The sequence below is a fragment of the Rhinatrema bivittatum genome, chromosome 1, assembly GCF_901001135.1.
Source record: "Rhinatrema bivittatum chromosome 1, aRhiBiv1.1, whole genome shotgun sequence".
NCBI classification, from domain to species: domain Eukaryota; kingdom Metazoa; phylum Chordata; class Amphibia; order Gymnophiona; family Rhinatrematidae; genus Rhinatrema; species Rhinatrema bivittatum.
Window position 1 is genome coordinate 651,213,736 of NC_042615.1, and position 26,735 is coordinate 651,240,470.

At 44.4% G+C, this 26,735-nt stretch overlaps 1 protein-coding gene across 3 annotated transcripts; it reads right to left on the reverse strand.

Moving 5' to 3' along the window:
• Positions 1 to 25,109, reverse strand: RFESD (Rieske Fe-S domain containing). Of its 3 annotated transcripts, XM_029573060.1 has the most exons (5): positions 24,435 to 25,109; positions 6,599 to 6,872; positions 2,107 to 2,297; positions 1,980 to 2,014; positions 1 to 1,329 (listed from the first exon to the last, which is right to left on the reverse strand). In XM_029573060.1, the coding sequence occupies exons 3-5, from the start codon at positions 2,282 to 2,284 to the stop codon at positions 1,069 to 1,071; spliced, it is 474 nt and encodes a 157-aa protein (XP_029428920.1). In that variant the 5' UTR covers positions 2,285 to 2,297; positions 6,599 to 6,872; positions 24,435 to 25,109; the 3' UTR covers positions 1 to 1,068. The 3 variants fall into 3 exon arrangements, with proteins under 3 accessions (XP_029428920.1, XP_029428910.1, XP_029428900.1); XM_029573050.1 differs by lacking the exon at positions 6,599 to 6,872; XM_029573040.1 differs by lacking the exons at positions 6,599 to 6,872; positions 24,435 to 25,109 and adding an exon at positions 12,588 to 12,611.
• Between the last annotated feature and the right edge of the window lie 1,626 nt (positions 25,110 to 26,735).

Here is a 26,735-nt window from a genome sequence, read left to right on the forward strand (position 1 = left end):
TCCATTTTGGAATCATTTATTAGATTCAGGAAAGGTTTCTTTATACATTATTTTTAAACATTTGGCAATCTGGCTACATTAGCCTGAAAACAGGATTGGCCACTGACAAAAGATGAACTAGATTAGGAAATTATATATTGTAATTGTCATTTAAGATCTGTTCATAAAATTGACATGTATATGCAGGATATCAATTTGTAAGGAAACAATGTTAGAAATCAGACAAGCTCTAAACATTATTGTATGCAGTGAGATGATTCTAGGATTTAAAATCTTTACAATGGGCGATTCCTTTTAGCTATTTCATATCATTAACATTTCTTACCTTGCTTATAGGAATCAGAATACATTGGAGAAAATTTTCAAATGCGTTACGTGTGTAAATGTAATATACTACTGTAGCAAAAATTTCAGAACCCAATTACTCATGTAAAGTGCACTTACATGAGTAAATCCTATGGACAATTCAATAGCATATAATGGAGCAATTTTCAAAAACTCACTTACTTGAGTAAAGTGCATTTACACTTGTAAAACCCAATTTACTGGAGTAAATGCTTTTTAAAATCACACTCACTGGTCTTTGTTCCACCCAGCAGCTTCCTGGTACTTCCAGCTCAATCAGAACCACGGCTAGGATCTGGCACCATGGGCCTTCTTTACCATTCACAAATACCCAAGTTTACGTCCCCTCCCAAACTGCATTTTAGTCCTTTTATTGTGATAATATTCCTGGACCAGGGACTGTGCACCAGGCCTCCTCCTAGAATTCTGCAAATGAGAGGCCCTGAATCTAGCCACTAGGTGTCACCCTTAAGCAATGACCATGACTCCCCTCTTCCCTGGGGGTTGGAGATGCTGCAGTGGCCTCCACAGCCCCGGATGACCCAGGGAGCAAACTGAGCCCTTCCACATGGCAGTGCACAGCACTTACCACCTGAGTCACCAGGCCGGCCAACACTCTTATGCACACGTGGGTGTTATGTGAAACCATCTTGCAGGTATATGTTAATGCACACTAATCTGTTTTACAGTCCCAAAAAAGTTTGAGGCACTAAATAATTTCAATTATTTGGAGTGTACAGGTTTCTTGTACTTATCAGCATAGTAGTCAGATTCAAAACTAATATTTGTATCTGATAGAGTAACGTGGATGTCGCCATTTTTCACAGTTACAGTATGAATCCTCTGCTTTACACCTTTCGAGCACCAATTTGTTGAAGCTGATGGAAGATTAGGATTTATGGCCTGATATAATCCTTCACCTGTTGCCAAAGTGATCTTATATTTGTGCCATGGGCAAGTTACACAGATTTGACCATTAATATCCTGCATTACAAAAAAAAAAAAAAAATACAAACATTCAGAAAATTTAATGACTGTTTCTTGCAGGAGAATGAAAGTAGTTGACTAATTGAGATCTTTGAAATGACAAATTATCACAGCTGGAATGAAGTTATAAGAAACAGATTTGCGGGAGCCTGTAGGGTTCTCCAGGACAAGACAAGGATTCTGAAGAGAGTCTGCTGGAATCAGCAAATTCTGACCATCCTCAGGGTAAGATCCTGGGTTGCAGCCTGCAAATATTGGCAATGATTTTCAAAGGAATTTGCCAAGGTAGCAATGTTTAAGTGCCCAGGTAAATTCCCCATGCTAAAAGTGACCCTTCCCTCGGCAGCAAAAAAAGAACACAGCGAGGGAGTTAAAGTATGCATGGTGATTTAATTTTGAAATCCCCACATGTATGTTACCATGCTTACTTTGCACCCGCTATAAAGCAGTTGAAATGACTGTGTGTACATTCCCGCAGGCCTCAAAATTTCAAAAGGGAAAATATGCAGGGAGTTTTCCTTTGATAAGCAACTGGCAGGTATGCCTGAGGATCTGCAAGCTCCCCACGGGGCATGAAAACTGCACCCAATAATAACAATAATAATCATCTAGCTAAAATTGTACATTGAATCTGCAAGGTGACTTACCTCTATTTCTCCAAGATGTAAAGGTCCCCCTGCATCTGCAAACAAATTCAAATATAGAATCAGATGCAAAAGTTGAAGGATACAGTGTTACATTCACTACAAAAATGCTGCAAACTGTAAAACTTACGGTAACAGTGAAGGTCCAGAGCATAAAATTTTCCTTCATGGTAGAAAACTACTATTTCTCTGCCATTAACTACAGCGCTTATTCGTTTGGATTTCTTTATGTCCTCCACTTTACCCACACAAACGGATAAATCTTCTTCCTCTCTGGTAGTGTTTTCCACTGTGAGGTTTTGGTTCATGTTCTCTAGATAACTGAAAACAAAATGGGAAAAAAAAACAAAACAAACCACACTTTAAATATTTAAAAGCACATCTGAAAGTAGCTTGGAGGAAATGATTTGTGGACACATATTCCACAACAACTCCAAATCCACCAAACCACCCAGCATGGACCATGCTCCGAATCAATGTTTGGCCCAGTGGCTTCCTCCTGCTGTCAGAATCAGCCTCTATTAGTTGATGACATCATAAGCCTTCCTTTGCAGCTACCTGGGTTCCTCCCCCCCATATTATATAACACCCCCTTCAACTATCCCAACCACTGCAGCAAAATGTCCTTGGCCAAGGGCCATAAATCTCAGCTTTCTCCAGAGTAAGGTATGCTTGCATTCTAAGTGGAACTAAGAGGCTGATATTCAGCAACATTTGTCCAGCTACATTTGGACTTAACCAGACAAATGATGGGATCTGAAAATTCCCACTGACTGCCTCCAAGTTATCTGGCTAATAGCCAGGAAAAAAAAAAAACCCAAACAAAACTTAGCTGGATAACCTGGAGGCATTCTGGGTAGAGTTAAATTACCTGAATAAATTATCCAGCTAACTTCAATATTCAGAGTTAGCCAGATGGCTTGCCTAGCTAACTGGTTATGCCGTAGAGCTGTCCTATGATAAACTGGCTAAACTTGGATAAACTTATTCGGCTAACTTTAAGATTGTCAGCTATGTGCCCTGAATATCCTGCCAAAGTTAGCCTGTCAAGTTTAGCAGGCTAAATTTGCCAGCTGCCTAGCAGCTGAATATGAACCCTCAAGTGTCATTGCTGTACAATGGTCCAGACTCCCTCTCTCCAGGAGTTGTGAACATTCCTTTCACCACCTCTCCAGTCCCACATGGTCTGAGGAACAAAAGCAGGGTCTCCCTCATTGCAGTGCACAGTACTGTTAATGAGCTACTACTGGGCCAGTGCCCGAACTTGATCTTAAGTTAGTCATTAGCACTATAAAGGAATCATCTGTACTTATCTATGGTGATTTTCTTATAACATATTCCATAATTCATATTTGTCTATATTCTTACAGTGGTACCTCTTTACGATAGGCTTAGTGGTCAACAGATCTGTTATAAAGAGGCTTTGTTATAAAAACAAAATTTGACTGCTATAACAAAAACTGCACAAGTTACTTTGACTGACATTTATTATAAACAAGCATCTATTGTAATGGTCTTTATAACATTTCTAGAGAAGAATCCATTTATATAAGTAAAATTACAATACATAAAAATTTAAAGGACAAAATAGTACAAGTATATTAATAAACCTAAGGGTTTATTAAAGGGCAGTGAAGGGTCTAAAGCGAATAAATAATTGCTGATCTTCTGCCCTTTGGGTCCATGGTACCGTGTGGCTGCTTGGCAAGGAAGCTGGAGCTCAGGCAGATAAAAACAGACACAGCAGGTTTGCCTTTTCAGCAACTTCACAAAACACATTGTGACGGGCATTGCTTCTCCGTTTTCATTGAACAAAATCATGATAGCTCACTGGAAAGTCCTGTAAATATGATAAATGCTATATAATTTTCTTATTGCACTTTTATAATATTTGTTTTCAAAATGCCACTGGTATTCAAATGATTTCTTGCACAGTGACAAAGAGTGTGAAAGTTACTTCCCCATGCTGTCTCTTGTATAAACAAAACTTCAAAATATTAGTGAACCCAGTATAGTTTTTAACACTTCAAACAGATAGCTACACACTATGTTTGTAGGACCATGCCTCACAGGGTCTAGGTATATTTAACCTGACACTTTCTTGTGGGTTTCGGTCCGTATTAATTTGAAAATTTTTGCACTTATTTTTTACAATTTTTTCATTTTTTTGTTTTTTCAATCTTCACACTGACTCTCAGCACATTATTATCAAGCTGCTGGAAACTTCAAACATAGTCCCGTATCAAAGAACTTCAAAAGTCACTTTTTATAACCAGAAAGTAATTCATTTCACAACAGTACTTATCCTGTAGCGCCCCGACACGATCGCGTTTCGGACCCACGCTCTAACGGTCCTGCTTCAGGGGGACGAAACTTTTAATTTTCTTTTGTGACACAAGATGGAGAGAAGTCTTGAACTGCTATATCAAATCATTCTTTATAACAGCGATCCCCGCTTGGAATCGCAACAGGATAAGTACTGTTGTGAAATGAATTACTTTCTGGTTATAAAAAGTGACTTTTGAAGTTCTTTGATACGGGACTATGTTTGAAGTTTCCAGCAGCTTGATAATAATGTGCTGAGAGTCAGTGTGAAGATTGAAAAAACAAAAAAATGAAAAAATTGTAAAAAATAAGTGCAAAAATTTTCAAATTAATACGGACCGAAACCCACAAGAAAGTGTCAGGTTAAATATACCTAGACCCTGTGAGGCATGGTCCTACAAACAGTGGGGCGGATTTTAAAACGAGCGCGAATAGCCTACTTTTGTTTGCGCTCCAGGCGCAAACAAAAGTACGCTGGATTTTAGTAGATACGCGCGGAGCCGCGCGTATCCGCTAAAATCCTGGATCGGCGCGCGCAAGGCTATCGATTTCGTATAGCCGGCGCGCGCCGAGCCGCGCAGCCTACCCCCGTTCCCTCCAAGGCCGCTCCGAAATCGGAGCGGCCTCGGAGGGAACTTTCCTTTGCCCTCCCCTCACCTTCCCCTCCCTTCCCCTACCTAACCCACCCGCCCGGCCCTGTCTAAACCCCCCCCTTACCTTTGTCGGGGGATTTACGCCTCCCAGAGGGAGGCGTAAATCCCCGCGCGTCAGCGGGCCTCCTGCGCGCCGGGACGCGACCTGGGGGCGGGTCCGGAGGGCGCGGCCACGCCCCCGGGCCGTAGCCACGCCCCCGGAACGCTCCCGACACGCCCCGAAAACGCCGCGCAGTTCGGGCCCGCCCCCGACACGCCCCCCGACACGCCCCCTCTGAAAACCCCGGGACTTACGCGAGTCCCGGGGCTCTGCGCGCGCCGGTAGGCCTATGTAAAATAGGCTTCCCGGCGCGCAGGGCCCTGCTCGCGTAAATCCGCCCGGTTTTGGGCGGATTTACGCGAGCAGGGCTCTGAAAATCCGCCCCATAGTGTGTAGCTATCTGAAGTGTTAAAAACTATACCGGGTTCACTAATATTTTGAAGTTTTGATTACAACTGTGGTTCCTGGAATATATTAATTATAAGGGCCTATAACGTGTGTCTTGTATAAACAAACCATTAGGTTTCAAAGGTAAAACTGCATATGTCCAAAAAAAACCAAAATGATTTTATTGCTGTTCAAATCAACAAGGTCTGGATAACTCCCAGGGCAGACAATTGCATGACTAGGAGCCCATATCAAAATTAATAGTGCTTTTCAAATTTTTGAATTACATTAAAAACTATGCAGTTGGCAATTGTATATCCACCTAGTAATAAGATGATGATTGTGCTGGATGACACTATAGGAAATGTGCTAGGGGATGGGGTAGGAACAGCCATAGGTGGGACCTGGCAGCACTAAGTTTTCTGTGCCAGTTTCAGAAGGTAATTCCTGTTTATGCCCTTCCCCAAACCCAACTCTCCTTGGTTTTCCTCTGGCAATGCCAAACTGCCTGTGACGTTTTACAGGTTTCTTTTTACTCATCTTACAACTTTCATATGCCAAAACAACAATCTTCAACAGAACAAATATAAACACATTGTTAAGTCTTGCTTGAAGACAGCAAACGTTGGAAAGTGATTATCTTTCTTGGTGGCGCATGCCAGAAATGGCCTTCAGCAACCATGACTGCCAACCTGCAGTAAGGCTTGACTAGTAAGCATTCCCTAGTAAAAGATAGAAACGTATAGCTGATGGTCCAATTCAGTGCTCTGCTGCTTCACTCACAAATACAGTAAGCATATAGCAATTCTCAAAAAAGTCTAACTTTTGGTGAAAAAAAAAGTTATGTGCATCTCAGGGGTTATGTAGGTAATGTAGCTCCACTAATAAGAGAGTAATTATTGATACTGGAACCTCAATAATGTGCACTATTTATGAATTTATTACTCAGGCTATGGTTGATCAGAATTCATTTTAATCAGAGCAAGGACTCGTTCAATTTGTCTAAAGTTAAGAGATTTTATCAATTAAAATATAATCAATTGATATAACGATTATGTAGGTGATTCAGAAAACTAAAGCCAGTTCACAATTTCTACAGTAGCACTACAACTTATTGATCACAGTTTGCACAGATTTAATTCAGAACAATCCCAACTATCTACCCCAACTAAAGGTAACTTCAGACCTCTGAATTAAAAGTTAGATTGTTCTCTCACCATGCTAGCAAGCAGCAGTTAAAGGAGATGGGTAGCTTCTTGTCATGGCCGTGCAGATCAGTTAAAGATAACACTCGGGGAGGAGCTGTACAGGACTCGAGTTGGGCAGTGCAGTGTCTTCTGCCTGACTGGCCACTTCCTCCTTGGGTTAAGCCTGCAGGTTCTGGTGGCTGGCAAGACTTCACTGGTGGTGCTCATGGGGCAGGGATTCAAGCATAGAGGAGTCAGGCTGAGGTCAGGGCAGGCATCAAGCCAAGCAACAACAAAGGTCAGGCTAGATCAGCAACAAGAAGTCAGTCCAAGGTGGAGGAAAGGCAGGGCAGGCAGGAACCAGGGCAGACAAAGACAGGAGTAGTATAATGGGTACACTCTTTTGAACTTAACCTCTACTTTTGACCTTCAACTCTGCTCTGCCGCTGCTACTCACCAGCACAGCTGCTTCCATAACACACAAATTTGACCTTCATCTCTGCTCTATTGCCTCTTGATCAGCTACACTCTTTTGAACTTAACCTCTACTTTTGACCTTTTGACTTTCAACTCTGTTCTGCCGCTCCTACTCACCAGCATGGCTGCTTCCTTAATATAAATTTGAACCTTCCGCTATTCAACAGCATAGAAACTGCCTTGACCTAGTCCTTTAACTGCTGTCTCTGAGTTCTCCATCTCAGTTCTTTCCTTTTAGGGTAATCATCTGATAATTTTCACACTTAAATACTCTTCCCCACAGCCTCATCCAGTCACCACCAACCTGCTCATAGCTGGGTAATGAAGACTGACCTCATGCAAAACACTCCATCAAGTTGTGAGCGTTTTTTGAAAGACAGCAAAGAAGGTTTAATTTGTGAAAAGTATAAAATATAATGTAATTCAGTGATAAAGAATTTGATTTTAACTTAAATGTATTCAAATTGTTGATATATCCTAATGATACCAGATGCATTACACCCCCATTTTTGTAAGGGCTTGTAGTTAAAGCTAATTGTATAGATACATTTCTTGGGCTATTTTAAATTTAGAGATTCAGAACTACAAATTATTCAGTTTCATTCATTCCTGTTACATTTTTATTTTAAATACTGACATATATTTTGGATTTTGATACCCAAAATATAGAATTCCTAGACTGTCTTTTGGTCTGGTTTCAAAGTGGAGATTATTCTCAAATTGTCTTTATAGATGTTACTTTTTGAAATCACATTTAATTATTGCAATTATTTTTATTTTTTCTGTTTTTGTGCTTTTTCACTGATGACAGACGGGGCAACAAAGAGCTAAAAAATAATTTTTGTATCTCATTTTTCCTTAAAATGGAGAATGTTTTTGAAAGAAAATGAGAGACTGGCTTTTGAAGGTGTTTTCCGAGAAAACAGACTAAAGGATAATTATAGTAATAAAATCAGATTGCGTAGATAAATTCACTGTATTAATTATAACAAGCCGTTAAGCCCGTCACAACGGGCTACATTACATTTTTGTTTTCGGTCCATTTTCGCAGCACCCTCCTACACTTTTTCTCCCTCATTCCCCCCAGTCACTCACCCCCTTCCCACCCCTCAGTCTTACTCTGTCTCCCACTGCCTCCTTCCCCTCACTCACCTCCCTCCCCTTCCCTCAGTCACTCCCCACCCTCTCTCAATCCCATCCCCTCTCCCTCAGCCCTCCTCCACTCCCTTTTTCTCTGCTCCAAAACTTCTTACCCTTCCACTTACTCACATCCCTGTCTCTCACCTCTCCCTCATTCTCCCTCTCCCCTCACTCTTCCCCTCCCCCTCCCTCCCTCTCACTCAGTCCCTCCCCCTCCCCCTCACTCAATCCCTCCCCCCCTCTCTCTCTCTCTCCTCCCTCCCTCGCTACTGGCCGCAGCTGCCGCCGCTCCTCGTCGTCGTTCGCCGCCGCCCGACGCCACCGCTGCTGCCACCCGACGCCGCCATTTTTTTTTCTGACGCTGGCCGAGACCGACGTCCTTGCCCGCACATGCGCAGTAGAGCTGTGCTCTACTGCGCATTTGCGGGCCGTCGGTCAGGGCCCATTTATAAGGTAGATTACTACTCAGTTTCACTCTAATAAACTTTTAAAATAAGAATCATAAAGTGTATACATGTGTACAAACAATACATACTGAAGAAAAAAACTAAGGGGTAGATTTTTAAAAAGAACATGCATGCGTCCATGTGCTCGCACTATTAGTCACGCGCACATGGACGCGCAATTTTATAACATGCGCAAAAATGAGCACGGGATGTTATAATCCACACATGCATGTGCAGGCGGCGCGCGCAGGGGGGAAGGGGGGGCTATTTTATAAGATTACGCGTGGCAATGCAATCGGGCCTCCCCGAGTTCTCTCTCAGTCTGCTCCAATTAAGGAGTGAACTCGGAGGGAACTTCCTACCCTCCTATCCGTACTCTCTCTCTTCCCCTCTCCTCTCCTCACCACCCCCTAAACCCTTTCTCCTACATTTTGTTATTTTTGTTTTGTTGCTTACAGCTCCGTTGGAGCAGAAGCAACTTGCGCACACCGGCCAACGGCCGGCACGTACTTCCCCAGCACAGCGGCAAATGGCTACTGTATCGGCTGCCTGCCTTTTGCCTGCCCCAACCTTGGCCTAGACCTCGACACCACTTGCTTGCTGTATGCCCTGATCTCGGCTTTCTACGTGACTTTGTCCGACTGCTCCTTATAGGACCCTCGCCTAAGCCCTGCCAGCCCCTGGAACCCAAGGACTCATCCTTTGGGGCACAGGGTTAGTATAGGTGAAGTCCTAGTCTTAGTCCTTGTAAGAGTGCGTCCACCAGCTGTCGGTGTGGAGCTAGAGAGTTCACCTATTAGGCTACGTCAACCATGCCACAGCCAAGAGCTCACATACGTATCACAAGGCAATAGAAATAAGGCTCCCAGTAGGGAATGGGGTCCCCTAATCAGTAATGGTTCTCCCTTCCCAAGATTAGAAAAATACCTGAGGTCAAAGATTCTCCAAAGACTGATTCTCCCAGTTCTTTCGGTTTCAGGGGCAGAGACCCCTATGAGGGTCTCTAAATGAAATCCTTTGTAGTTCTCTACTCTGTACTGAGATGTTAACTAAATCTTTCTGGGTCAAAGGCCCAAAAATAAAACAATACATAATATTCCCATGTAAAAAACCTGCAATAGGAAAAAAAAATGCACCAAAACCTGCATTAAAGCCCTGATGCAGAAAAACCACGGGAAAAAAACAGCATTAGAAATAACACTAATTTAAAAAATGCTGCAGCATTCCTTATTGGCTGGTAAAAGTGACATGGGCCAAACTGTGATGCGATTGGTATTAAGAACATAAATAAATAATAGAATAAAAATGAATAATTACCTGGGACTGGAGCAGGACAAGCAAAAGCAGAGTTCCAGGGGTAGCAAGAATATTTTCTTTAAAGTAGAGCTGTCATTGAGGTTATTTTTTTGTGTAACAACTGCTGCACTTGTAGGGAGGAGTGTGGACAAGGGAGAGAGGGCTTTGAAAGCCCCAGTGCTGTTCCAGGCAGGTTTGTTTTGTTTATTATGTTGGCAAAGCCGGCAGGGTGATGTGTGCTTTAATGCAGATGAAAAGAGTGTGTTTCATATGTTTGTTTAGGTTAAACGCCCTCTAGCAGGAGGGGGGGTCTTGTCCTGCCTGAAGCAGGGCACTCTTTGCTCTGATGCTGGTGGCAGGCAGTGGGTAAGTCCCTGATGTTTGTCGCTGAGGCTGACCGCTGCTGCCACCTTGTCTATATAAAAAAGGAGGAAATAGACAGCGGAGCCCTGATGGAGAAGTGAAGTGTCTGGGCCTCTGTGCAGATATAAGTGGTGACATCAGCAGGGCACCCGTTACTCCGAGGGGGGGAGGGGGGGGGGGCTATAGCCGTAACCAGGGCTAACGTGCGTTTGGCTCCCCTGGTTACAAGTGCAGGGGTCAGTGATAGCTGAAGGACAGTTTAGAATTTCAGGATCTGAGGCATCAGTTAAGCACCTGAAGTCAAATGTATCAGAAGTGCTGTAAATGCACTCTGACTTCAAGGGCCTTTATAAAAGTATAATAAGTACTTTTTAGTAATGAAAGGGCACTCACACTGATAGGAAAGAATGAGTGAGTGTTTGTAGGTGCTGCTAAAGGTAAGATGTAATTTAGGGAAGTTTAAATATAATCTTTGTTGCTGTACCACGTGTTAACACAGTAATTACAATCAATACTAGATTGTGAGTGATTGTAATTGCTATTATTGATGAACTCTGAAAAACTGAGAATTCAGAGCGCTTCAAAGGAAGTGGAGATCACATGAAAGAGACACACCCCATCCTGAAGAGTTGTTAAACCTACTGGGGTAGATTTTAAAAGGGTTACGCGCATAAGTTATGCGCGTAACCCTTTAAACCCCGCATCCCGCGGGGTTTAAAGGGTTACGCGCCCCCTAGCAACACGCGCAAGCCCCGGGACGCGCGTGCTTTGCTAGGGGGCGTGTTGGGGGCAGCGCGATGTTCGTGGCTTTCCCGGGGGGCATGGTTCCGCCCCGGGGACGTGGCCGAGGCCTCCGAAATCGCTCCCGGGCTGGGGAATTGCACCGACCCCGGATTTTATAACATGCGCGCAGCTGTGCGCATGTTATAAAATCAGGCTTAGATATTAAATATCCGGCCCAATGTGTGTACAAACCCGTGGGATAGCATATGAAGCCTGAAGGCAGTAATAAAAAACAGAGAATTATGAGCTACTGTGATGAGAAGAGTGAACTACTATACTCTGTGTGAAACCATTTAAAATATAAGAAACTGAAAAACATAAACAACGTGTCAGAAGTTGACTAATACTGAATGAATGGAGACCAGCGCGCTACTGACTGCTATTTAAAGAATGGACCGGTATTGTGCCATGCTGTAAAGAACAAATTAGTCAAATTAAAATAAAATAACAGAAGCTATGAATGAACCTGGGGAGAAGGAATACAAATCGCTGAAAAACCATTCAAAGATGCACAAATCTGGAACCTATATGGAGACTCGTGTGACAGCATATACAAATCGATGACTGTAGTAAATAACAGACAGATAAATATGCGCTCACTATAATAAACCCACTGAAACATTAAATCTAAGAAAGGAATAAACTGTTTTGCACTATGTAACGCATAATAAAATACAAGACATACTGAGAATGGAATCGCCGTGTCATAGGTTGGCTAACGCTGAGTAAATGGAGATCTGCGCACTACAGACTGCTGTTTAAATGGCTACTTTTCACGCCAAAAATAAACATGTATTAAAAAATGGGCTGGTGTTGTGCCATAGTGTAACCATTATTGAAGGGCAAATTAGACTGAGAATAAAATGAAAAATAAGCAGAAAATACCAAATAAAAAAATAGAAAACATACAATTGTGTATATAGCAAAAAAGTAATAAAAGTAATAAAGGGCTGTGTGTGTATTAACAATTAAATATGAACTATTGAAAACTTTATGAATGGTAAACTTTGTTGCTGTACCGTGTGTTAACACAGCAATTATTAGAATCAATGCTAGATTGTGAGTGATTGTGATTGTTATTATTGATGCCCTGCTGATGTCACCTTTAGCAGGAACCTACAAACACTTACTCATTCTTTCCTATCAGTGTGAGTGCCCTTTCATTACTAAAAAGTACTTATTATACTTTATAAAGGCCCTTGAAGTCAGAGTACATTTACAGCACTTCTGATACATTTGACTTGACTTCAGGCGCTTAACTGATGCCTCAGATCCTGAAATTCTAAACTGTCCTTCAGCTCTCACTGACCCCTGCACTTGTAACCAGGGAAGCCAAACGCACGTTAGCCCTGGTTACGGCTATAGCCCCCCCCCCTCTGATGTCACCACTTATATCTGCACAGAGGCCCAGACACTTCACTTCTCCATCAGGGCTCCGCTGTTTATTTCCTCCTTTTTTATATAGACAAGGTGGCAGCAGCGGTCAGCCTCAGCAACAAACATCAGGGACTTACCCACTGCCTGCCATCAGCATCAGAGCAAAGAGTGCCCTGCTTCAGGCAGGACAAGACCCCCCTCCTGCTAGAGGGCATTTAACCTAAAACATATGAAACACCCTCTTTTCATCTGCACAATGTGGGGCAGTGTAAAGGCTGCGTTTACACCCCCCTCCCCACTTCTCAAATACTGCACAATTTACATAACTTCTTCCAAAAAGCAGATTTTATTGATTGGACAAAGATGGCCGCAGCCCATAGACATTGAATAATCAGCAATTAGCAAACATATCAATAACGTCATCATAACTGTACAAAACACCATAACAACTCGTAACTAAATTAGTGACCAGCAAGCCCCCCCCGCTTCTATGTGGTAAGTATAAAAGTCATCTGAGGCGGGCTCACACCCCTTGGCCATATAAGCCGTGGAGCTGTCCTTTGACACCTGGCCGTTAAAGCCATAGTGTCCGGCGACCCGACCATGAAAGTCAGGAATGTTTGTTCTAATTGCCCCAGCATTTTCTTCTTCCCTCTTGGCCGTTGAAGCGTCGAGGGACTGTGCCGGATCTGTTAGGCCGCTTGCCCAGTCCGAACTGCCTGTTCGATTCTCCTAAATGCAGGGGGGGGGGGGGGGGGGGGTTGTCGCTTCTGCCAGTCACCATGCCATGGTTCCCCAGTAGCGACACTGCTTACCGGGGACCCCCCAACAACCCAACCGGGCTGCGGCCATAAGGTGCAACACCGCTTGAAGACCATCCTGCAGATCAGAATTAAAATGTCCGAGCAGACGTCAGATAGATGTACACCATCAGGTCGAAAACATCCCTGGACTCATTTATAAATTCGTGTGTAACAGACAAACCAAAGACACACATGAATTTTCCCATCCATTTGTTAATCTTTCCTAACCTTTTCCATTGCTGAATAAGAGCGCTCACCTCTCCATATTCTGCGAGGGGTGATGCAGGACCAGACCATCACCGACTGCGGGAACATGCTATGCAATACCATTAAATCTTTCTGCATTTTTTGGGTGAGAGAGACGCTTTGGTATGAGGCATATCATTACCGCCAAGATGTATGACGCCTGCCGAAGGAGTGTCAGGGTTGCGATTGCGTACCTCCAACAGTCGGTAATAACTGGTCCCACAACATCCCTGGAATCCCTTTCCAAATCAAAAACAGTCGCTGAGGTGCCATCCCTAGGTGCTCCCCTGTCGGGTATTGCAGGGCCCTCCTATGTGCCCACCGCACATAAGAGTGCCCAATCATCCACGCAAATGACATCCTCCACCCACGATCTGCGCAAATTAAAGCAAGAGAAAAGAAACACATGAAGCGGGGAGGGTCAATAATCCCGACTACCCGCTATATGTAAAATAGCCCGGTGGCCTAACATATCTCCTGAACCTTCCAGAGTGCCAACTGCCAATTGCCATGACCTCACCAAACTAGCTGCCGCTGTCGCCGCCCCTATGCGGAAGGAGTGCGACGAATAGCCCTCTGTGCCCAGACCCAAGGATTTTAAAGCCATTTGCAATACCTGACAAAACTGGTATCTCGTAAATGGTACCCCAGATGCTTGTACCCATGTACCAACAGCGGACCTCCATATGTTGTACACCGTATCTGCAAATATGCTATCGTGCAACACATTGGGCAAGTGGGCTCGCAATACCATTCACGGAGGGTGATATTCGCTCCTGCTCTCAATTGATCTGTTTTGGACCTGTGAATGCGACGGGTCAGTTTTCCCTCTTCAAGCCTTGTATCTAGTATCTCCCGAAGCGCTAAGAGGTAGCTCTTCCGCGTGTTCACCGACAAGGACCCCAAAATCATGCTCCAAAGTTCGGAGGGCCAAGTAGCCACACACCTCGGGTGAGGGGGTCGGGTAATGGTCTGCCATCAGTGCTAGGCTGTGAAATGTTGTGAACTGCAAGCCGGAGAGAGAGAGTCAGCAATGTTATTGAGTCTACCTGGGACATGAGCCGCTCTAAAGGTGATATTGAAGCGCAAGCACATGAGCACCAAATGCCGGATGAGAGCATTCGATTCAAAAGTGCGTGCGGACAGTGCAGTAATCACTTGCACCGCAGCCATGTTGTCGGATCTGCACACAATGTGAGACTGCACAAGTGACTCTCCCCAGATAAGAAGAGCAACCACAATCGGAAATAACTCTAGGAATGTTAAGTCCTTGGTGACTTTGTGCCGGCACCACGGATGTGGCCACCACTCAACGCACCAAGCTCCATGGAAATAAATCCCGAATCCAGCGCCTCCTGCCGCATCTGTGAATAACTCCAACTCATGTTCTGCCTAGGGGGTCCTGCCACAATGCAACGCCATTGAAGTCCTTTAGAAAGGTCTCCCACACAACCAGGTCACTCTTAATTGCACTGGAAACCCTTAGACGGTGGTGTTTTTTCACGCACCCCAGCTGCAGCAAGTGATAACCTGGGTAAAAAAAGGCCCTGCCCCTAGGAATCACCCTTGAAGCGAAGGTAAGTAACCCAATCAAGGACTGGAACTGCCTCAAGGTGGCCTTCTTAAGGCAGCGCATTTCAGAGATTGCCTCCCTAAGCTTAAACACTAAACTCAGGCAACCTGGATTGTTGGGCTACCACATCCAGCTCAATCCCAAGGAAGGTAATTGTGGTAGCTGGTCCTTCCGTTTTCTCTTCAGCTAACGGGACGCCGAAGTGTCTAGCTACCTCTTTTGCTATGACCAGTAGGTTAAAGCAGTCGGCGCCGTTCCTCCCCACTAACAGGAAATCGAGGTAGTGCACTATCTGCCTTCTATCCGCATGCTTTTCGATTACCCAATGCAAAATGAACTGAATAATTCAACAATGTGCTGGAGATTGAACAGCCCATCTGCATGCAGCGGTCGAAATAATACTGCCCCTTGAAATGAAAACCCAGCAAGTGGAAGGAGTCTGGGTGCACCGGCAGAAGGCAAAATGCAGACTATGTCTACCTTAGCCCTGTGCACGCCGGGTCCTGCCTCCTTGATCATCTGAATTGCCACGTCAAATGAGGAGTACGACACCGCACATAATGAGGGTCAATTTGGTCGTTGACCGAATTACCAGGCAGGAAGACAGGTTATTTATCAGCCGGAAGCGTCCCGGCTCTTTTTAGGGAACCATACCCAGGATGATAATACCAAATTTGGCGAAGGTGGATAAGGGAAGGGGCCCGCTATCCTACCTAAAGCTAATTCAGCTTGCACTTTTTCCCTGCCCTCTCCTCATGCATCACTATTAAACGTGCATTGCTTGGAGGGGGTTCCAGCATAATAGGGGCTATAATTTGACTAGGGATCCAGAAGCCGTGCATGAAGCCAGTATAAATCCGCTCAGCCTCGTCCTGGTAAGGATAGCGATCAAGCCATGGGCGCATTCCTCAAAGCTGACTGGGGTTGGGGCCCATGAACTCAGCCGAGTGTCCCCACCCTGCTGCTGCTGAAAACTGTCTGTGATCTCTGGAGGTGCAACACTGAATGGCCGGGTGTGCACTGAAAACCGGAGGTGGAGCAAATGTGTCTGAACTTACAGTTTTCCACATGCAGTGACCAGCGTTGAACTGTTTGCAAGTGTCCCGCCTCCCCGCACCCTGAAATGAACCTCTCTCTCTCATGTATGAGCCCCTATCTCTCGAATAATTGTATGAAGGAACCGCTCTATCCGTCCATGAGGACTTCTGTAAAGTCATCTCATCCAACTACAGGTCAATCAATCTGTGCTGCCAAGAGACGGCGGGGTTTTGGGCCATATTTTTCTGAAAACAAATGTCGTAGTTCAGCCAAGCCCAACCTCCCCACCTCTGCGCTATCATGATGGTGTCCATGTATCTTATGAGGAAAAGGGAACGTTCAGGCTCGCATTCCACAATCACGGTCATGAAAATGTGGAAAGCCCTGATCCAATTCTGAATGTTCTTGGCCACTTTGGGTCTCTTTTCTTTCACCTCACTTGATCCCCCTTTCTCTGGCTCAACTTCCATATCAGTAATAAGGAGCGAAAATACATCAATATAATCCCGCTTCTATATGTTTTCTTTAATTGATGCTGGCACACTGTGGGCTAAGGATGTGACCCCACATAAAACATCGCTTGCTACTTGTGGCGCTGGATTTTGAGAAGCCAAACTGGCGGGGGCTAAGGGAAGGATTGACGTCTACTGGCGACTGAGGAGTATGAACTAAGGCTGGCAAACTATTAAACTCATCTTCTCATGTATTGACTACTGCAACGCTCTACTCATCGGACTCCCTAAATCCACTCTTAAACCCCTACAATTACTGCAAAATGCTGCAGCACGTGTCCTCACTGGAAAGAAGAAATTTGACCACATCTCACCAACCCTGATGAATCTACATTGGCTACCTATCTCCCAAAGAATCAAATACAAGACATTATCTATTCTTCATAATGAAATATACAAAGATAACAACTTTCTTCTTGATTGCATGATTAAACTACACAAACCACCACGATCAACAAGAATCTCTAATAAATTACAGCTAATCATACCCCCTCTCTCAGATGCGAGATTATCTAGCACCAGAAATTGAGCTTTCTCTATAGCTGGTCCTATAGAATGGAACTCCTTACCAACATATCTAAGCTCAATAAGGGATACCAAATCCTTTAAAAAAGAACTTAAAACCTGGCTATTTAAGCAAACATTCACAGCCTAAACTTGATGTCCACCTCAGTCATTGGTATTTCGCCTTGTATATGATACTTGCTATAGTTATGATATCTAATGATGTTCCTTATCACTCTGCTTTAGCTGAGATGTTAATTATAATACTAATGTTTTATGTTTATATTCTATATTATTAAATGTTTCCATGTATGAAGTTGTTCAATGTAAACCGGAGTGAAGGCTTCTCGCTATACTTCGGCATAAAAAAAGAAAGAATCTAAATAAATAAATAAACTGTTGATTGCAGCACCGGAATCGAGGGTGGGGTTGACAGGCAAAGGGTAGCCTGAGTAATAGGGATCCTTTCTGCCTCAGTAACCACTTGCCCACTACTCTCATGCTCATTCACAAGATGAGAACCCAAGACTACCGCTGCCGAACCACTTTGTCTTGCATTCTTCCCTCTTATGAGAGAACAGAACAAAAGCAAAGCGACTTGGCTAACACCTTTCCGGCATCACTGCAATCAGACGACAATAAAAGTATCACAATTCGAAGGCTTACCTCGTCCCCTGTCATATGAAGTAGTCTCTGTGCTAGGAGCCATGGAAGCTGTAGCTAATGGGTCGGGGGCCGGTGAAGCTTCCCCGCAACCTAAGACCATCGTGGATGCCCCAGTGACGCATCAGGGCCAATTAATAGCTTTTCTGGGGCCCACAGGATGCCTTTTCTTGTCCGCTAATGCCCCTAGCTGCTGTGCTTTGGCGCTCCTCTTGTGTAACGCTGACAACCGACCCTGCGGAGCTGTTATATCCTGCACTAGTTTGTCTCCTGGTGAGCACTCGGGCTCTCCAGACGAAGCACCTTTGCCCCGTCCGTGAGACGATGAAGGGGGAGACCCCGCCATGCACTGCTTTACCCACTCCATTCCGTATGCAGCTACATGCTTTTTAATTTCTAACAGCCACTGATCCATGTCACTTACAGCTGGTGCTGCAGTATTGGATGCTGTTGCTGCAGTATTGGATGCCCCCTGTTTTTTTGCGCCTGCACTGCCCTGCGGTCTGCTTGCTCGCTTTTGGCTTGATTATCCTGTTCTTAACCTCGGTCTCTCACAGCCGAACCTTCTGAGCCTGCTACATCGAGGGGGGCCTGTTGATGTGCCGAGGACCCTTCTGCTGCTGCTGACCGCTGACTTTGTTGCGGTCTCCACCGCTTCCCCTCTGTCTGCTGTGCTTGGTACTCACCTCCAATGGGGGGAATGCCGCTCCCGCGGCTCCGCTAGGCCTTCAGGGCGTCCGCCATTGCCAGATCATCTCGCTGCTGCCGCGCGCGCAAGGACGCGCATTATGGACGCATGGCCGCCGGAAGTCTGGCCCCGCCTGGGTTAACGACGCCACGCCCCAAGCCTGATTTAACCAGCGTTCGCCTGCCTTCTCATTGCCTTGCAACGAGGGTCGCTACTGTTGGTAGTTCTTAGTTGCGCTTCTTCTGTTCTGCATTCCGGTTGACCTCAGCTTGTTCCTGACTCTGCTTCTGCCTGCCGCCCGCCATTGACTTCAGCTTGTTCCTGACTCTGCTTCTGCCTGCCGCCCGCCATTGACCTCAGCTTGTTCCTGACTCCGCTTCTGCCTGCCGCCTGCCACTGACCTCAGCTTGTGCCCGACTCCGCTCCTGCTTGCCGCCAGCCTCCGACCTTTGCCTGTTCCTGAGACTGCTTCTACTGGCTGCCAGCCTGACGTGGGTTCGTCTCCGTTCCTACTCACCACCCGTTCCAGCTCTATTGCACGCTACTGACTCCAGTCCTGCCTTCAACAGGTCATAGTCCACTATAGCTACAGACTCTGTTCCTGTTATCTATCTGCTCCGCTCCACGGCTTACTACAGACCTCGGGCCTGCTCGCAGGCTGCTTCTATTCAGCCAGCTAGAGACTCTATCAGACCGCCCCGCTCTCGCCGGGCCTTCCTGTTCCCTGCTTACTGGACTCTGTGGTTTACTCCTTGCCCAAGACTTCTTTCTATTGAGACTGTTACTGTGCTCCTAAGTCCCAAGGTTCTAGGACCCTACGGGCTCCTCCTGGGGGGTTCCTGGTTCCCGGGTGAAGACCTTTGCCTATGGCTCCGCCTCCCGACCTACTCAGCCTTCTGGGTAGTTCGGCTCAAGGGTTCACACCAGGACTGCAGCTTCCCAGACTGCAACAGACTTGTAGACACCATCCCCCAACTGACTATTACTGCATTGCAAAGTTAAAATTAATTGATAAACCTTTTTTTTTTAAACCCCTGCTATTTGTATCCTTGGTAATATGGCTGCAGCCATGCGGCCCACATGACTTAAATGGCAGCTGTCAAACCCTGCTCCCCAACCTGGCTGCCGCCCTGTGTTCCAAGTGCAGTCCCCAAAATGATCACTGGCATAATGGCTGCCGCCATGTGCTGCCCCCCCAAAATGGCTGCCGCCATGTGCTGCCCCCCCCAAAATGGCTGCCGCCATGTGCTGCCCCCCCCCAGCATACAAAGACATGCACTGCAAACAGGCCGCTGGCCCTTTAAACACATAATGTGCACTGCACTGCTGTGGCCTTTGTCCTGTGCTGTTCCCCAAAACGGCTGCTGCCATGTGCTGCCACCCCAGCATACAAAGACATGCACTGCAAACAGGCCGCTGGCCCTTTAAACACATAATGTGTACTGCACTGCGGTGGCCTTTGTTCTTTTAGGACGCTAGCAATTATAATGTACATGATACCTCATACAACAGAGGGGGGGGGATCGGTATATGCTATATATGCAATATATGAGATGGCTATTTAATAATACCAGATGGCTATTTAATAATACCTTTAAACATATATACCTATGTATTGCTAATCCTTAAAATACCAAACTTATATCTACGTATGCAAATACCCATTACACCAGGACCCTTGGCCTTAAAAGAATAAACAGGCCACTAGCCTTTTTAGCTGCCCTAAATACTGATTAGTAATGTAACAGGGGACATTACCATGGGGCCGCTGGCCCTATAACAAAACACTTCTAGCCGAAATAAATTTAAGTACATATGGCCCTTTGCAAGGGGCAACAGCAATTTAAAATTACCTGGCTTTAACATAACCTGGCTGAATGGTAGACATATTTTTGCCACTAGTCTTTAATTACTCGATTCTATATATATATATATAAATATGTGTTTATATCTTCAAGATGCAATAAATTAATTAGAACTCTAGTGAATTTAACATTACACCAGGGCCTCTGGCCCTATAGTATGGCAGGCTGCCAGCCTTTTAGATACCATAAATAATAAGCGGAAAAAACAATTACCATGGGGCCGCTGGCCCTATAAACAAATACTTTAGAAGCAATAAAACACAGATTTGTGGGCCGCTGGCCCTTAAACATAAGCAATAATAATACAATTAAACGTATAATAATAAATACAGGACTGCTGGCCCTTTAAGCATATCACCAGAGGACCGTTCAAAAAGCTAGTCCCAACTTACCATCTCTCTGGGACTCAGCCAGCACTGACTATCCTCTCACCCAGCACGCTAAAGGCAAGCTCCGCAGGGGCTTCACAGAAGGCAGATCACTATCGCAGTTTTCGCTGCTGCCTGAATTGAAGGAACACCGCGGGATGCCCCTCCCCCCACCAGATCACAGCAGGCGACAAGGAAATACTCAAGGCCTTCCAGAAAGGCCTCTGATTGGCAACTACACCACCTGACCTGCAGCTAAGCCAGCACTCTGACGTCACCGGAGGGGCCGGGTGAGTAAATTTTAAATTTACACTCACCCCAGGCGCTGCGTGCCAAAGGAGCACATCCAAAGGAGCAGGCCCCTTTGCACGCAGCCCATAATTCTTACCCACCCCAAACTCCTACCTTCCTCTTCCCGCTCCTTCCAAACGCTAAAAAAAAAAAAAAAAAATTGAAGATGAACAAGATCTCTTCTCCAATCAACCCTCCCACTTCTTCTAAGGAACTCTCAGCACAAATAAAAACATTCTTCTTCGAAACCTCTACACAATGTAAAAAAGCCAACCTCCATCAAAAACACACACATCCAACTCTCAAGCTATATGCTTCTCTCATTTATACTTATCAATACTCGCTCAATAATTTAAAAAATCACTCTATTTAATGACCTACTCAGCGACTGCAAACCAGATTTCATTGCAATCACGGAAACCTCACTAAAAAACACAGATTCCGTCCTAATAAACCAACTATCCAACCAGGACTACAACATCTCATCAATTCCCAGAAAAAAATAAAAAAGGAGGAGGCTTAATGCTTATATCTAAAAAAAACCTTCAACTAAAACTTCGTCCATCTACCATTCCTCCACCTTTTGAAATTGCCTTATATGACTCACCAAAACTTCAGATATGCATCGTTTACTCTCCACAAAGAGCACTTGAGAAAAACTGCTCACCTCTAATTGAATTTCTCATAAACAACATCTCCCTCAACAAACCCATCATCTTACTTGGCGACTTCAATATACACTTCAACTTACCCTTCCAATCAAAAACCTGCCAAACGATCATTGATGCACTATCAGCTCTAAATCTTGAACAAATAATCCAATCTCCAATTCACAAAGCAGGCCACACAATTGACCTCATCTTTATCAACACTAAAATTTGGAAATCAATCTACTCACACTACAGAAATACCATGGTCTGACCATCACCTAATCCAAGCTAAACTACTCACCAACCTCAACCTAAAAACACTTCAAAGCACCCCAAAAATAATATCTTACTGTCCACCATTTAACACAGATCTCCTACAAAAAACTCTTCAATCAGAACTAAAAAACATCAACCTAACGCTGATAATGCTATCTTATCATGGCTGAATATCACAAAAAAAGTAGCAGACAACATCAATCCCATCATTACAAAATATATACAGTCCAAACACAACAACCAATGGTACAATGAAAATATCAGAACTGCCAAACGTCTACTCAGAAAAAAAGAAAGAATGGCAGAAAAACAAAAACCCTACCACACTAAATAACTATTGGAACAATCTAACTCAATACAAAAATATCATCAACAATGCAAAAAAGAATTTCTTCTCCAATAAACTCTCCAAATTTCATCATAACCCCAGAATGCTGTTCATAATAGTTCAAAAACTTACCAAAACCACCCAAGATTCTACATGCACCAAACATGGAAGTGACGACTTTGTGGACTTAAACAACAAAATAGCTCATCTCATCCAATCCAACATAACCAACAACCAGAACAACAAACTCAACAGCATGATAACTTCATCCTGGTCAAACTTCGACATCTCCTCCACTCTTGAAATTAAAACTATTATAAACAAAATGAACCCAGCCAACCATCCATTGGACACCATCCCAATAACCTCCCTCAAAACAATCGAACCAACCATTGCTAAAACCATCACCAAAATCGTCAATTTATCATTGACCGAAGGCTACTATCCCAAATGCCTCAAATCTGCTGTCATCAAACCAATCCTCAAAAAGAACAACCTGGATCCAGAAATCCTCACCAACTACTGCCCCATATCAAACCTTTCATTCCTAGCCAAAACCATTGAAAAAGTTGTACACACCCAACTAGATTATCTGGAGTCAAACAACATCCTACATCCATCCCAATTTGGATTTAGAAAAAACCTAAATACAGAATCTCTCCTCATCTCCCTAAATGACATCATCATCAGAGGCTTTGTCAAAGGTGAAAAATACCTACTCATACTCCTTGACCTCTCAGCCGCTTTCGACACAGTAAACTACAATATACTGTTAGAACGACTGTCAAATATTGGCCTTTCTGGTACTACATTACAATGGTTCTCGTCCTACCTCTCTGAACGTACATACCAAGTAGTGATCAACACCCCATCAAAAATGATTGACCTCAAAACTGGAGTTCCAAGCTTCAGCCTTATCTGCTACCCTCTACAACATATACCTCCTACCCATCTTCCAACTACTAAAAGATCATGGAATCTCACATTTCCTCTACGCTGATGTCATTCAGCTTCTAATTCCCGTACAAAACTCAATTGAAGACGCATACAAAAAAACCTCAGATATACTTATCTCCATCAAGCATCTACTAAACTCCCTGAAACTCAATCAACTTTGACAAAACTGAAATCTTACTCATGGATAAAAACCCCAATCCAACTCCTCCACCCCTGACAATACTAGATAAACAAATGATAACGATAATCCCTACCACCCATACCAGGAACCTTGGAGTTACCATCGATGCTGATCTCTCTTTCAAATCCCACATTGTAAATAAAACAAAAGAATGATACCACAAGCTACTAACCCTAAGACATATAAAGCCATTTCTCAACTCTTCTGACTTCAGAACCGTCCTGCAGTTGCTTATTTTCTCCACCTTCGATTACTGCAACTCATTACTTATTGGAATCCCTTCATCATCCCTCAAACCACTCCAAATACTGCAGAATTCAGCTGCCAGAATCCTTACAGGAAAAAAAAAGAAACGAACACATAACACCCATTTTATCCTCTCTTCACTGGCTACCTATTTCTGCACGAATTACCTACAAATCAATGACCATCATTCATAAAATCCTAAATGATGACCTTCATGGACTAAAAGGCTTAAACATAACCCCCCAAAACCCACAAAGAAACCTACGCTCTAACAACGCAGGATTCTTAAACATCCCTACCTTAAGAGACGCTCATCTTTGAACTACACGAGAAAGAGCATTTTCCATTGCCTCCCCCAAAATTTGGAACACCCTACCTAAAGAACTGAGGACCTAGCACATCCTGAAAACATTTTAAAAAAGACCTTAAAACATTTTTATTCCGCAAACTCTATTCTAACTATCTGACACCTGATCATCCCAGCCCTCAACAAAACTCGCAAGCATAATCCTCCTCTTCATGCTCTCCTGATGTACCCTCCTTTTTCACCCCTTCCTGCTCTCACTTGATTCATTAAGTTCATTGAAAATGCTCTCCTCACTATTGTTATTCAACGACTAAGAAAAAATGTTTACTGTTCACAATACTCTACTGTTCCCAACTACCATGTTAACTCCATTTGATTGTATGCTAATTGCATATTTTGTATGATAATTGCATATTTTGTAAACAGTTATGATGGCTCTACCGAATAACGGTATATAAAACTCTACAAATAAAGAAAGAATTAAATACCTTTGCTGAACCGTTCAGCTCCATTCACGAGCAAGCTGCAGACTCCAGCTAAAGCGGAAGTAAGGAGGAAAGAACGCCATGCCTGGCTACCTGATTTCGAAAGTGAAACGAAAGGGAAAAATTCTGCCGGCTGTGCTAGTCAACTGGCTGCACCCTATGCTGTGCCTAGCAGAAAGAAAGGGAGTGCCCTGTTTTTCCAACCCCGATTCAGGAAAGACTAAGCCCTAACACAAAAAGAAAAAGCTGAAATGCTGTACGGATTGCTCCCAGCCCTGTCATGCCTGCCAGGAACATTAACCTTTACAATGCTGAAATGCTGCCTAAGCTCCTGAAATGTATTCAATGTTGCTTCTGCCGAACTCCCCCCTCCCCTCCTGAGTCTTAAGCTTCCTCCTTCACATGAACTGCAAAAACGCTACAAATGTTTCTAATGCTGCCGGAGCCTGGCAGAAAAATGCAGAGCCCCAGCGTGAGCCTGGAAATGCAGAGCCCCAGCTGTACCGGTTGCTCCCAAATGCATAGCCCCCGCTTGGGCCTGGAAATGCACAGCCCCAGCATGGGCCTGGCCAGCACAGAACCTTAAACTTACTCAGCCACCTGAACCGCAAAACGTTTACTATGTTTTCAATGCTGCACAAGGGAAGATGAAGCTGCTCTGTGCCTGGCCGCCCATGCTGGCTCTCCCTTTTCTACCTGCCCCCACCCCTCCCCTGGCCCCTTGCCTTCCACGCCCCCATTGTGTCCTGCTTCCTTAGCTTTGAGTCGCAGGCTCTTTATATAGGCCCTTGAAGTCAGAGTGCATTTACAGCACTTCTGATACATTTGACTTCAGGCGCTTAACTGATGCCTCAGATCCTGAAATTCTAAACTGTCCTTCAGCTATCACTGACCCCTGCACTTGTAACCAGGGGAGCCAAACGCACGTTAGCCCTGGTTACGGCTATAGCCCCCCCTCCCCTCCCCCCCTCGGAGTAACGAGTGCCCTGCTGATGTCACCACTTATAACTGCACAGAGGCCCAGACACTTCACTTCTCCATCAGGGCTCCGCTGTCAATGTCCTCCTTTTTTATATAGACAAGGTGGCAGCAGCGGTCAGCCTCAGCGACAAACATCAGGGACTTACCCACTGCCTGCCACCAGCATCAGAGCAAAGAGTGCCCTGCTTCAGGCAGGTAAAGACCTCCCTCCTGCTAGAGGGCGTTTAACCTAAACAAACATATGAAACACCCTCTTTTCATCTGCATTAAAGCAGACATCACCCTGCCGGCTTTGCCAACATAATAAACAAAACAAACCTGCCTGGAACAGCACTGGGACGTGCCTAAACAGCACTGGGGCTTTCAAAGCCCTCTCTCCCTTGTCCACACTCCTCCCTACAAGTGCAGCAGTTGTTACACAAAAAAATAACCTCAATGACAGCTCTACTTCTTTAAAGAAAAAATTCTTGCTACCCCTGGAACTCTGCTTTTGCTTGTCCTGCTCCTGCTTTAGTCCCAGGTAATTATTCATTTTTATTATTCTATTATTATTTATTTATGTTCTTAATACCAATCACATCACAGTTTGGCCCATGTCACTTTTACCAGCCAATAAGGAATGCTGCAGCATTTTTTAAATTAGTGCTATTTCTAATGCTGTTTTTTTCCCGTGGTTTTTCTGCATCAGGGCTTTAATGCAGGTTTTGGTGCATTTTTTTTTCCTATTGCAGGATTTTTACATGGGAATATTATGTAGTGTTTATTTTTGGGCCTTTTACCCAAAAAGATTTAGTTAACATCTCAGTACAGAGTAGAGAACTACAAAGGATTTCATTTAGAGGCCCTCATACGGGTCTCTGCCCCTGAAACCGAAAGAACTGGGAGAATCAGTCTTTGGAGAATATCTTTGACCTCAGGTATTTTTCTAATCTTGGGAAGGGAGAACCATTGCTGATTAGGGGACCCCATTCCCTACTGGGAGCCTTATTTCTATTGCCTTGTGATACGTATGTGAGCTCTTGGCTGTGGCATGGTTGACGTAGCCTAATAGGTGAATTCTCTAGCTCCACACCGACAGCTGGTGGACGCACTCTTACAAGGACTAATGTAACCGGGTACAAACAGAAGACTTCAGGCACTTGGTCCGAGAAGGAAAAGTTTTTATTTTTGCTAGCAAAGTAGATGCAGCTGAATCGTTCAGTAAAACTGCACATCCTCCCAAGCAGGGAGAAACTTTTTATACATTTCACATTTGTTATCTTACACGCATGCGTTCTACACACTGCTGAGTAAGCATATCCCGGCTGAGGGGCTAACTGACCC